The sequence below is a fragment of the Amblyomma mixtum genome, chromosome 8, assembly GCF_055824585.1.
Source record: "Amblyomma mixtum isolate Tamu chromosome 8, ASM5582458v1, whole genome shotgun sequence".
In the NCBI taxonomy this organism is placed as follows: domain Eukaryota; kingdom Metazoa; phylum Arthropoda; class Arachnida; order Ixodida; family Ixodidae; genus Amblyomma; species Amblyomma mixtum.
In genome coordinates, this window is record NC_143019.1 from 48,036,021 (window position 1) to 48,048,879 (window position 12,859).

The window sequence follows — 12,859 nt, forward strand, 5'->3', positions numbered from 1 at the left end:
TTGGTGATCCATAGCATATAAATAACAGCGCAAACCACTTCATTGTTTGTCCTCCGTCGTTCTTCATCGTGTGTCCTGGTGGTTTGCGACAGCGCTTGTGTGTCCCTGTTCTTCGTCGTGTGTCCTGCTGGTTTGCGCTGTTATTTATGTGCATTCGGTGAACTTCATATCTGATAGCTTACAGAGGAGGAGAAAAACTTGTTAGGAACTTGAGGTTGACCCTAGGGGATAAGAAGACGTTGTTTCGGGATGAACTTGGTGGCTCGCGCGAGGTCCTGACATTAGACAGCCAAGTCCGAGATGAGCAGCGTGGCCTCCCACTGCTGAAAAGCACAGAGTTGCAGCTCTGGTTTAGGGAAATCAGCAGAGCAAGCCCATAGGAGGTGGGCTCTTATTGGCACGCTGACCGCAGAGGGCGCAGTCAAGGCTATAGCTGCCAGGAAACTTGGTGACACACTGGGCCGGCATAGGGAGAGAGAGCGTTTGAAGCCTTTAAAGGGCTGTTTCAGATTTTTAATGAGAGTTTCGATGTGGCGGAAACTGGAGTCGTTGTAGTCGGTAATGCATAATGATGGCATGGTACCTGACCAACTGGTCCTTCGCAGAAAATACCGCGTGGGAGTCAGCCAATAACACTGCTTGATGGGTGAGACCTCGAACAGCGTCGTGTGCGGCCCTGTTTCCCGGTGCGTTTACAGTGTGAGTGAGGATCCATATGATGGAGATGGCGCAGCTCTTGGTAGGGACTGTTTGAAGGATGGTAAAGACGAAAGCGAAGATGGCTTAGTGGTCTGATGCACTGGCTGCTTACAGAAAACTCTGAACATTTATCGCACGATGGGGCAAATTAGCTTGACACCAGCACTTCATGTGACTACTTGCTCTGCTTTTTTTTTTTATTATCAAAAAATTTTAACGGTGTTTAAATCACTCAGATGACGTCACGTCAAGCGTTGTTGCTGTAGTTTGAGGTGGGGGAAATTTTGCATTTTGCTTTCATGCATCCATTCCTGTGGGTCTTGGTAATTTAATTTACCTTGTTTGTGGGGCTTCAAGGAATTCTTTTATGCAAACTAGCTATGCAAAATACCTTGGTGTCCTCATACACTTTTCGTTAATTGTATATTCTGTGGTTCACATAGAATGCCAAATCCTACTGGTAGCTGTGAAAAAAAACTTTGTCTGGAGAATTTCGGAAGAGAAGACCGTAATGTGGAGAATCTGAGAGATTGAGAGTTTCTTTTTGAGAAATTTGAGAGTGGGAAACCGCGCTTGATTGAGTGTTCCTGTCGCTTTCTTCTTGCAGGTGCCGGAATCTTGCTTGAAGAGCGCTGAACAACTCTCGCCCTCTGCTACCCTCGACGAGATGGCCGCAGCTGTTGAAGCTGAGGAGCGGTGCAACAACGCTGCCCTGAAGTAATAACCACAGGCCATTTGTGTGATAACTCTGATTGGCACATCACTTTTAATGCTTTGCAATGTAGCGTGCTTTTGCACCAAATGAACAGTATATCGTAACTGAGGAGAATCCGTCTTCCAGACTAGAATGAATTATTAGTTTTCTAAGCTTGCGTTTAAAAAAATCTAACACTTTAACCATCTTTTTGAGGGCTGTTTACTCATGGTTCACTAAGTTTCTCCATTTAGCTCTGATTGTCGCGAGTGATTTGCGGATATTGTTTTTCTCTGGCATTGGTACAGAAATTAGTAATTTATTTGGCAGTTTCATTATTGAGGCCGATAATCGGTTTGAGACCACAGGTTTAGAAACCTTGTCAGTTTACTAAACTTCAAGTAATGGTTCTGAATCTTTCTTTCTGCATAGTCCCTAACAAAACTTAAAAATTGTGGGAACTTAGAGCCTAGGCATGCAATCTGTAATTGAAATACACAGGCCAGAACCCTGACTCTTCATGCATGTCATGCTTTTTTGCAGGGAGTATGAAAACCTTGTGTGCAAGCTGGTATCTCAGGTGGAAAGTGGCAGCCTGTAAGTATTCACCCATGTGTTGGCAATTGCCGTGCTTTCCATATTGAAAGGAGACAACTCCGCTCAGATTATCTTAGCGAAAATGAATTGTGTGGCTTTTTCCGGGTATGTCTGTTGTTTGTCTAGCAGTGAAAGACATAATTATTGCCAAGAAAATTTTATCAAAAAATTTTCCTGCCGCTCGACTGAGACTTGTTACGTCTACACCGAAACGGACCCCGTGATCACCGTTACGAAGCAGATGGAGGCATAGCATAACCTCTGAGATCCTCGCAAAAAGAAACTGTGTTGATACACTGCGGTTTTTCTGGGAAATTTGGGGGTGATGGCAGCTCATTTGTTTAATTTATGGGGAGGCTTTTTCTAGTTTATAAAAGCACCATTTTCAGTGCAAGTAGCATCTTTACTGTTAGAATGCAGTAGTTTACTGGGGTAGCCATCGATGATGTCCACCTTAAAAAAAAATGAACTTTGCCTTGGATACTTTACAGTTAAGTAAAACCTGGAATTGCATGTCTGCACAGATCAAAATTTTCAGTTTCTAAACATGTATGGCTGAGCAGTTTGGGTTATTATAACGTTATAGTTATAAATAAAGCTGCAAAGTAGAACACTGCTTGTCCTTTTGGCTATCCAACAATTCAGAATATTATAGCATTTATTCCATTGTTTTAGACAACTAATGGTGAAACCAGTTATTCAATGCATGGTTCAGTTTTATATTTCAGTGTTGCTGCAATGTGCAGTGAATGGATCTGCGAAGAAAATTATCATATCGTTTGGTATGTGAGGAATTCAAGTGATGGCATTGAGAGCTATTTGTGGTACGAAGCAAGAACTGTTAGCTCTTGAATCAGTCGCCAACAAAAAGTAAAGCACAAGGCTTACAAAACAAGGGCCTGTGTTAGGATTGCTTGCATCATTAGAAAGCTTGTTATTTGTGGTTGGGAAATGTATGCGTTGTTTACACTTGTGGGGCCAATGATGTTTAATGTTTTGAAGAAAATAGCGCCAGAGCAAGCAAACCACGAAAAGACAAGGACGAGACACAAAGCGCTTTGTGTCTCGTCCTTGTCTTTTCGTGGTTTGCTTGCTCTGGCGCTATTTTCTTCGAATCAAGTATGCACCAACTCGCCCAAGAAGAAGTGCTGATGTTTAATGTGTTCTTTCTCTTCCTTCCATAGCTGGTACGTAAGGAGCACACAGCTGAGACTGTTGTTGTTTTGTTTTTTTGTACGATAACGTGATATGCGAGCAGTAATTTTCGTACTTAATATATCGTCAGTTTGGTTTGACTTTATTGCTGCATAGTTTTTTTAAGCACTGACTGTGTTGCATGTATTATGACGTAGAAAACTGCAGAAAGTGGACTTTTTTACCCTTGATTGATTTGCTGCAACAAAGCGACAGTGTAATATACTGAGACGTAATGTTGACTGACTGTTAGCTCCATTATAGAACTTGGTTTCTGTTGTTTCTATCTGTTTTTGGAATTTTGCTTTTTGTTGGGACAAAGTGTGACAAGTTTTCTACCCCTCACCTTGTAACGGCTTTTACCTGCCAGCAGTTTTGTTTTGGAAAGTAAGTAAATGTGGGGACCCTGAATAAACGTCCGATAGTCAGTCCGTGCTGAAGGTGAAACCTTGCTTTACTGTCTCTTTCCCACAACCTAAATAAATTTTGCCTTTTTTTTCTTACGCAGGCTACTCCTCTTAATGTGAACGCTCAGTTATAGTGAATGTGATCACCGTGTCAGTTGAGTCAATTATTAGGGATCTCACCGACATTGATGTAAAGCTGCCTGAGCTTATTGCCATTGTTCCAAGTGGAAGTGTATTGCTGGTTTGTTGCCATGTAATGGAAAATTTTGTTGCTGATTCAAGTGAATGTCTTGCATGGCAGAAAGTGAAGCAGGAGTGGTGATGTGTGTTCGTGTGTTGCAGTCACTGGCGTCACTACCACATGGCCCTGGTGATGGTGAAGTTACTCATCCGCACCGACGTGCCCCTGCCCACACCTGCAGTGCGCATGCTGGTCCATCACCTGGTGCACGACACGCTCAACGTGCGCAAGGTGAGTATCAATCATGTCTGGTTAAGGTCTTAGGTTTCGGGTGTTTAACGTCCCCAAAGCGACTCGGTCCATGAGGGACGCCATAGTTAGTGAAGGGCTCCAGAAATTTCGACCACCTGGGGTTCTTTAACGTGCAGATGGCCTTGCACAGTACACGGGCCTCTAGAATTTCGCCTCCATTGAAATTCGGCCGCCGCGGCTGGCATCGAACCCGCGTCTTTCGGGTCAGCAGCTGAGTGCCATAACCACTGAGCCACAGCAGTGGCTTCGTGCTTCTTTGTCCTGTTCTTTGTGCTCTTGGGGTATGTGGTGTGGCAGACCCAGTGTGGGGCAGGCATGAGCTGCCCCTCACATTGTTATTCATTACTATAGCTGGCGTGGTAAGATAAAGAGCAACACAGAAAAACGAACAAAACAAAAAAACATTATCATAGGTCGCAAGGTGCAGTGTTATTATGCTAACCAATTATAGCCGCGAAGAAAATAAACATTCTTGTGCTAATATTGTCGACTTGTGTTAGCTTCTCATTTAGGCAACAAAAAAAAAGAAGCTGTAATGTAAACTTTCTCCTTGTCGTTGAGGAATAGTGTCTGCGGGTCACGAATGTTGGTGGAGCTTCGCAGCAGGTACAGGCTGCATCTGACTGTAGCTGCTGGAATTCGTGTCACTGTACTGTTGCAGCAAAACGTGATGCAATAACAGGTGCTAGAACACTGCCTCTGCGGTTGTGTGCTTTCTCATCCGCTCTGTGTACTGTTGCGGCTGCTGTGGAGGAATGGATTGGCTTGCTTACTTCTGACTTTTCCCCCCACCTGAAAATGCAGGTGGCCATTCTGGGAGTGGGCACGGTGCTCAAGCAGCTCAAGCGGGAACACATCAAGCAGGAGTTGTCCGAGATTGACCAGGAGTCCCTCGAGCTGAGCCCAACGCTGGCCGCCCTGGTCGAGCGAGCGGGAGGGAAGCGTCCGGCCAACCTCTGGCTCCAATACAACAGTGCACGGCGGCCCGACACCCGGGAGCAGTGGCAGAAGCAGCACTTTGTGCACAAGACCCACATCGGCTTCTACCGGCTGCCCAAGCCATTCCTGATCTATGCCCCCGACGAACAGCAACCCTCGCTTGACCGCACCATCGAGGAGATGTCCCCGGTGAGTGCGGTGGTTTTCCTGCTTGCTTTCCTGTTTTTCTTTTAAAGTGGCAGAGACACCAACTTTTTCTTTTGTGTGTTTGCTTTGTAGTAATGCGGCAGGCATTAGTAAGCTTTGACCACCGGGCGAAATTCGCCAATACCATAATTTTTTTCCCTCATGCAGTTTCAGTTCCGTGGTTTGTCGTCACAAGTAGGTATCTGGTCACACGAGGCATACAAAAACTTGCTGCAATTGCTGTTTTTCCATTTTAATTTCGCTTTTAATGTTCACATTAGCCAGTTGCAGAAGACTGAATGACAGTGAGTGAACAAGCAGCTATTATATTGCAGTTTTGGTATGCCTCACTTGATCACATGCTTATTTGTGACACCACAGCCACCCTTCAACTGCTGAAAGGAAAAAAAAAGAGGAAAAAAAATGCAGTTGTGAATTATTTACTGAATGTAGGGGAACTTTTCTTGGTGATCCACATTTACTAATGTCTTGTGCACCGTGCTAAAGCAGAAACTTTGCTATGAAAAATTTGGTCTCTTCGCCTTTAATTTCTGCCATACTTTAGTTACTGTCATGATGAATTCACATTTTCCCCATAAAAATTTATGAAGATTTAGAGGGTGCAGTCATTATGCAGGGTAATAAACATTCTGGCACATAATCACGGGGTATTTCATTTGTACTAGTGTGTTCCTTATGCAAGCACCATATTTACTTCAATGTAGCGTTAATGTTTTTTTTTCTCATAATAAAAGTGAAAGTTATCCCTCACGTTACTACTGAACCACTATGCACTGTAACAATATTATTGAGAAACAGCCATTTTTTCTATTTCGCACTGATAAAACATTCCTCTAATTGCAAACGGAGTCATGCTACAAAAGGGTAAATGTGGTATTTGCTCTGCAGCAAAACAGTTTTTGTAAGGTCTCCTACCTTTAAATGATGCTGCTTGTGCCAGGCTTCGTTCAGTACCACACTTTACATGCAGCTTTGTGTTCTGTTCCTATCGTAACTGCAATATGCCATACGGGAGTATACATGAGCTTTGAGCTTTTTGAACATCGCATGACTCTAGCTTTTTGAACTTCATTTTAGATCTGAGTCACCCTTGCACTATTGTAATTCATCATCATCGATTTTAGATCTTACAGGTGTGTGCTCAGCAGGCTATTTCTTTTGTGCACTTCCATCGGTTTCAAGAGAAGTAACGTGTGTGGGTTTATGTGATCAGCTGCGTTTACATAAACATGATTTTCATTTCTGTTTTGTCCTGTGTTTTTTTTAATGGTGATAAAATGGATCAGTACCTACTTGTCTTTACTCACAAGTAGGTACTGATCCATGGAGTGCAGAATGGTTTATTTTTTCTTGAGGCATTGTCATGATTTTGTCAAAGGAAGCAAGCCGAGGCTCCAGTCAGCCTACACAACAAGGGCATTTGTGACTCTCTTCACTGTTTCTCTTTCAGTCTGAAGCGGCCATCTTTGAGGCCTTCAGTTCAGAAACATTTGTGGAGCAGCTTGCAAAGTACCTTTCGCTGGAAGAACGCAAAGGTCACGACCGCTTTGACGCCAAGAGGTTCTACATGTTCAAGGTTTGTTCGCTTGATCCATCTTCAGTCATTTTCCTTGGCAAAGCTTTCAATGTAAGAAAGGTAGTAGTGGCTAACACTGAGGCTTTCTTAATAGTACTCTCTTGTTTCAATGCCTACTGAATGGTGCCCTGCTCCATTTGACCCCTATGCTACCTAAGAACACCACTTCTGTGTCCTTGCACCTTCTAATTTCTTCACTCTCTGTTACAATTGGGGCATCTGTACGAGATGAGTGAGACTGACATAAGTGCATTTTTCTGACAGCTTGAATGTCTGATAAAAGGAAGAAGCTTGGTTTGAAGAATGTGGATAATTTTGTGCAACTGTTTTAAATGGTTGACTTATAAAAAATTCAGTATTCAAGTGATGATCTGTATTTAATGGCTTTGAGGCCCCACGGTCTGGATCGAACCCTCACCCTTCAGTGTCAGCACTGGAATGTTCACAAGAGGCAATACAGTTTGCATTGAATGAAATCATTAACGCAGAACTCTTATCACGGCACGGGGGGAAGCAGCCTGAACTTTGCCTGGTGGCTCTAGCGAGTGATCAGCCTGACTTCTTACATTGCAGGGTTTGTTCCGCAACTACGGCACCGCGTTTCTGCCGCTCTTCGAGAAGCTGTTCCTCTCCAAGATTTCCAGCAATCAGGAGAGCAACCAACGCTGTGCTCTAGAAGTACTCGCAGGCATAATGCGGGGCAGCAAGCACTGGGTCTTCGACAAGGTATGCATACGTTTACTGGCAAGCACGTTTTAGAGGCTGAGAGCGAGTGGATGAGAGGGAGGGAGCATTTATTTTTCAGTATACTTGGCAGTGTGAGTGAGTTGGTGAGAAGTACTGAGGATCGGGTGGAGTGATGAGGTGGAACAATTGACATGGATAAATATGGCTGCAGTTGGGGCTAGCAGGGCTTACGAGGTGGTCACTGATTGGAGGTCTTTGTCCCGTAGTGGACTTGAACTAGATGATGATGACAAATAGAGGAGAAAGGTGAAAAAAAATTCAGGGGTCACTTTGGCTCTCTAAAGTGCTGCAAGGCCTTTCACAGTGCTCCTTCCCTGGCGACTGTTTTGGCATTGACTGCGAGACTACTAGTGCTACTAGTTTGTGCTCTACTAGTGCTTTATTTGACTACACATTACAACTACACACTCTGACTGCCGACTTTGACCGCTTCTTTAGCACGACTCTCTATCTGCTTCGATGAGTTCGGTTGTATGCATGGCTCTGTTTGCAGTAACGAGGTATGTAATGTGGTCACCCACAGATGCCTTACGCCCCCTGTCGGAGCGGACAACAACTATTTTATTAGTTGTCGTGTGCTCCAAAAGGGGGCATCAGGCATCCGTGGGTGACCTCATTACTTCGAATCCGCGCACTCTGATGTCATAACAATTTCGAACAATCGAAAAGCGTGACACCTCTGCTGACAACCTTTTGTCGACAACGATGAGGCACTAAAGGCTTTCGCCTTAATAGAGGAATGGGAATTTCACTGGTTGTGCAGAGTGAAAGGCTGTCTGTTACGTGAGCAGTACAAGTGTCCTGATTCCTTATGCACTTCCTTTTTTTTAACTTACCTGAGGATATTGCATAAGGACAGTGAGCGTTAAGGTGGAATTTTCCTGCGGAAAGAATTGAAGGAAGGGTTCTTTTTTTAACTGCAAGGTATTCAGAGGGCAGCAGTCTCACAAGCTGTTCTCTATTTGTCTTTTTACATCAGATGGAGGTAGTGTTTTATGATTTCCTCTTTGTATTAGCTGTTAGGGCTTCCCTTTGCATTTGGAGGCAGAGTATCACAAAACATATAGGAAAAATCTCAATTGCATTCTGAACTGCTGTGACTCAACCATAGAGAGGAAACTTCTTGAAAAGGGCTGAGATGAGCTGGTCTGTTCGTCTTGAGTAAAATTACAGCGCACTCATCTGTCGTCTCCTTACTTTTCCTGTTTGTTAGGGCTGTTGCCCACTCTTTACTCAAAAACGTTTTCTAGCTATAAATACATGTCGCCCAAGGCTACAGTGTTAGCAATAGGTGATATAAAGAATGTCTGTGCTCAACACCGGGTACTTGTAAACAAGCACTGCCTTTTCCTAAAATGCTGAACATAATGCAGAAAATAATGATTTTTTTTGCCTTTATTACTGTGGCCCATGTTATGGAAGTTTTTTACACTATGGCTTACCTCTGCTTAGTAGGGAAAATCTGAAATAAGACGGTATAGAGAAGTGATAAGAAAAAAAGGAAAATGCGAGCTTAGTTTCCATGTTGTGATGAAACAAAAATTTTTTGCATGGGTTTGGGTGTGTATCACTCCAGGATGTCAAACCCGCACATATTGTTACTATTAGTTCCACTTCCAAAGTCTTCTTTTAAGTGTGCAGAAATCAACTAGCTCAACAACAAGTTCTCAGGTTTATTTTTAGTAGTAAACCTGTAATGGTGAATAGGATCTAGACGCTTCATCTATTGCTCTGTTTCACAGCATGGAATGACGGCAGCTTTTGTGGTGTTCTCCAGATGCAGGCATTGCGGGCTGTGGCCGAACCTGCAATACGACAGGGCATGACCACCATCATGCCGGAAACTTTGCCGGACTGGGGAACCTGCATGGCCACTATCTCGGTAAGAGCAAATGTATTTGCACGTTGTTTCTTTTTTCCCCCATTTGGTAGCATGCCGAAAAGTCTATGGCAGCATTTGCGGAAACTTTTCCAGCTTGGTAGACACACAGGCACACAGTTATAGGGACAGTTTAGAACTAACTTTGCTCATGACTAAATGTCTTCTCTTACTGAGAGAGGTTTTACTGAAGACCCTTTTTTGGTATCTGAACGCATCAGTTTCCAAAATGAAAAAAAAAAAAAAAAGCCTCATTGTTTTTTTACAGCTTATCAGTCAGTCAGGTGGGACCATGCATCTGTGATGAATGATCATTAGGGAACTTTTATAGAGGCTTAATTTGTGGATTTATTCATGAAACACACCTGCGTTCTTTATAACTTGCTTCCTACATTCTCATCCCCCTTTCTAAATGTACATTGTGGTACACTTTTAAAAAAATAATAGAAAAATAATCCCACAACAGTGCTACTGAAATGCAGTGTGAAAAAGAATACTGAAAGAAGTCAGCTTTAAGCAGCGGAGCTCTTCCTAGTTCAGTTGCTCAATTATGAATTGCTTGGAATGCGAGGATGCCGACCTTGTTGTGTCTGAACACCGCAGGAGAGCCGGGATCCCAACAAGTACCACTGGTTCTTTGAACTGCTGGCTGAACCTCCGAAGATCGAAGAGGGCTCGTTCCTGCAGTCGAGTCGCCTGTACGTGCTGCTGGGGGGCCTCGCTCAGCAGGAGTGGCGAGTCTGCGAACTGCTGGAGCAGATGCTCGAGGGCCTCAAGCCACGCCTCCCCCACAGCTACCAGAACGTGCGTGACAAGATTGGCGGGTGAGCCTCAGTTCTTCTGGCATGTTATGTCATGCTATTTTCGGGCGAAGAACAGTTGCCACGCATGTGTAACTCGACAGTCAGAGAAAGCTAGCTCTGGTGATGAATGCACCATTTGCCGCGTAGCACAGTATTGCCCTATGTGCTGAGAGGTGCGTACGGTGCAAGCACTAGTCTCCACCACTGTGCACAGAGGGCGCCACAGGTCCGTTATACGGAAAATGGTGCCACTGCTCTTTGCTCCTCATTGCTTCTCTACGTTACGCCAATGACTTCGCAGGACTGGGAAACGCTCCCTTAACAGCTATCGCTGTGAATTATCAAAGTGGATGTGAAACGATCTCTAAGAGGGTTTTTTTGCACTATACTTACTGAAAACATTTGTAGCTGGGCTCGTCCAAATGAGAATAGATCCCATTTCTCTTTGAACTGGCTCATTGATAACAATGAGTTTCACTTATTGTCCCAGCACTTAAGCTTTATTTTGTTGGACTGTTTAAGAAGAAGCTTGAAGCTCATGACACTTTCAGCTGAATATTAATAAAATGGAAATGAAAAGGTTTTTGAATTTATGTGGTTCGTTGCACTATAGCTACAGATGAGTTCATTCGAGTCGTGGCTGATCTTAATTTGTAGCAGTTCTCTCGGAAGGTTCTGCTTTAGCTGATTCCGGCTATGACTGTCGGTAAGCTTCATTCCAGCATGTTGCCCTGTACTTTGCCAGATCCTGTAGCAGAAGCTCAGAGCTAACTGAGCTACCAGAGTTCACGAGAACTTTCTGGTAGCAGTGATGAAAAGGTCCACTTGTTGTCTAATGATAAAATTAACTTGCTAAGCCTGCATGTCCTGAGAACACTTTAAGGAAACTAAAAGTTAAACTGAAATTCTGCTTCACATTAAGTTCACTTTAAGTGTGAAGGAGGATTATTAATTCTGACTTCAAGAGGATGCTGGAATCAAACATAATAGTAGCGACTAAATTTTTTGTGTGTACAACCTTTAAGGGGGGACCCTAGTCTTAGAAAAAAAATTTTTATTAATGAAGTCAGTTATGAAATTTTCAGGCCACACGTATTTTTGTGTGCTGATTTTAGATATGTCATTTAATTTCGTGTAAAACAATTCCTTGAGCACTTGTGCAATTTTTATGCAAGTATTTTGGGAAAAGTTTTGCAGAAAATTTGCTGCAGGAAACTCGCTGAAATGCATGCCATTGGGTTCTCTTGACACCAAGGAATGCAATAAGGGTAAGGTTATCATCCTGGCTATCATAGAACTTGAGTTATAGAGTTTTGAAGTTGTCGCTTCAGAAATGAGAAGAAAAGTGTGTATTCTTGTTTGTGAAGTGGCAGCTTCAGTACCCTATAACTCAAGTTCTATGATAGCCAGGTTGATAATTTTACCCTTATTGCATTCCTTGGTGTCAAGAGAGCCCAATGGCATGCATTTCAGCGAGTTCCCTGCAGCAAATTTTCTTCAAAACTCTCCGCAAAATACTTGCATAAAATGTGCATAAGTGCTCAAAGAATTGTTTTACATGAAATCAAATGACATATCTAGAATCAGCGCACAAAAATACATGTGCCCTGAAAATTTCATAGCTATGACTAAATTAATAAAATTTTCTTTTCAAGACCAGTGTCCCCCCTTAAGTGCGAAGAAGGATTATTAATTCTGACTTCAAGAGGATGCTGGAATCAAACATAATAGTAGCGACTAAATTTTTTGTGTGTACAACCTTTAAGGAAGTGTAAGGGCCACCTTTCCCTCTTGTTTGAATTGACTTTACGCTTCTGACAGCACTGTACATTTTGCTTGATTTTGAAAATTCTAAGGTAGCTAATTATGCTGTGGAGACCAGCGTTAACATTGTGTTGTTAATTAGGGGTAAAAATATAGCTTGCAGTGGGACTAGAGAGAGAGAGGAGGAACAGTAGGAACACTTTTATTTAACCATTGATATATTGAGCGTTCACTGCGTACGCTTGATGTCTCACTTGACAGCTGCCATTGTGCTTTGTGAGTGGCTGGGGTGCCACTGCCAGCCACTCGCTTCATTCGCGCTTTCTTGTTGCAGGTTGCTGTGCAACATCTTCCTGTACGACGTGCAGCTGCCCATGTTCCAAGATTCGCTCACCTTGGTGCCGCGGAGGCCGCGCTTCATCGACTATCTGATGTCTCACCTGACCCCCCTTCTTGAAGCAGCCAATGACCAGCAGTCCGATGCAGCGCCAGCCAACAACGCGACCAACAACCACAGGAACAGCGACGAGGCTCCACAGAATGGCTCTGTGACCCCTGAACGCAAGGCCGCCTCTCGCCTACTTCAGACAGGTGTGTAACATGTTCCAACTGCATGGAGCTAAGGTGTAAATGAGAACCTCCAGCACTGTTATTTTGTTTGTTATGGCAGTCGTTGGTGGGCAGCTATTCTTAGTTGAATTCAATGGTATCAGCTTTTAAGTGTTGCGTTGTAAAGGTTAGGCTGCTCTAAAGATACCTGTGGCTCATTATTTTACCTTGGCACAGCTGACAATGTTTCAATGATTTTGTTGTCAGGAATGGTTAAAAAAATGACACATAGTTTCCTTGTGTTATATATG

The 12,859-nt window shown here is 43.4% G+C and overlaps 1 protein-coding gene across 1 annotated transcript in view; it reads left to right on the forward strand.

Annotated features, from left to right (window-relative positions):
- LOC149332330 (proteasome activator complex subunit 4A-like) overlaps window positions 1-12,859 on the forward strand; it is a 49,322-nt gene that overhangs the window by 28,068 nt on the left and 8,395 nt on the right. The window contains exons 26-34 of the mRNA XM_089557217.1: window positions 1,307-1,416; window positions 1,937-1,990; window positions 3,934-4,063; window positions 4,889-5,212; window positions 6,681-6,806; window positions 7,380-7,532; window positions 9,331-9,435; window positions 10,036-10,256; window positions 12,334-12,590. Of these exons, the coding sequence (XP_089413343.1) occupies window positions 1,307-1,416; window positions 1,937-1,990; window positions 3,934-4,063; window positions 4,889-5,212; window positions 6,681-6,806; window positions 7,380-7,532; window positions 9,331-9,435; window positions 10,036-10,256; window positions 12,334-12,590 (1,480 nt within the window). The remainder of the gene's footprint in view (window positions 1-1,306; window positions 1,417-1,936; window positions 1,991-3,933; window positions 4,064-4,888; window positions 5,213-6,680; window positions 6,807-7,379; window positions 7,533-9,330; window positions 9,436-10,035; window positions 10,257-12,333; window positions 12,591-12,859) is intronic.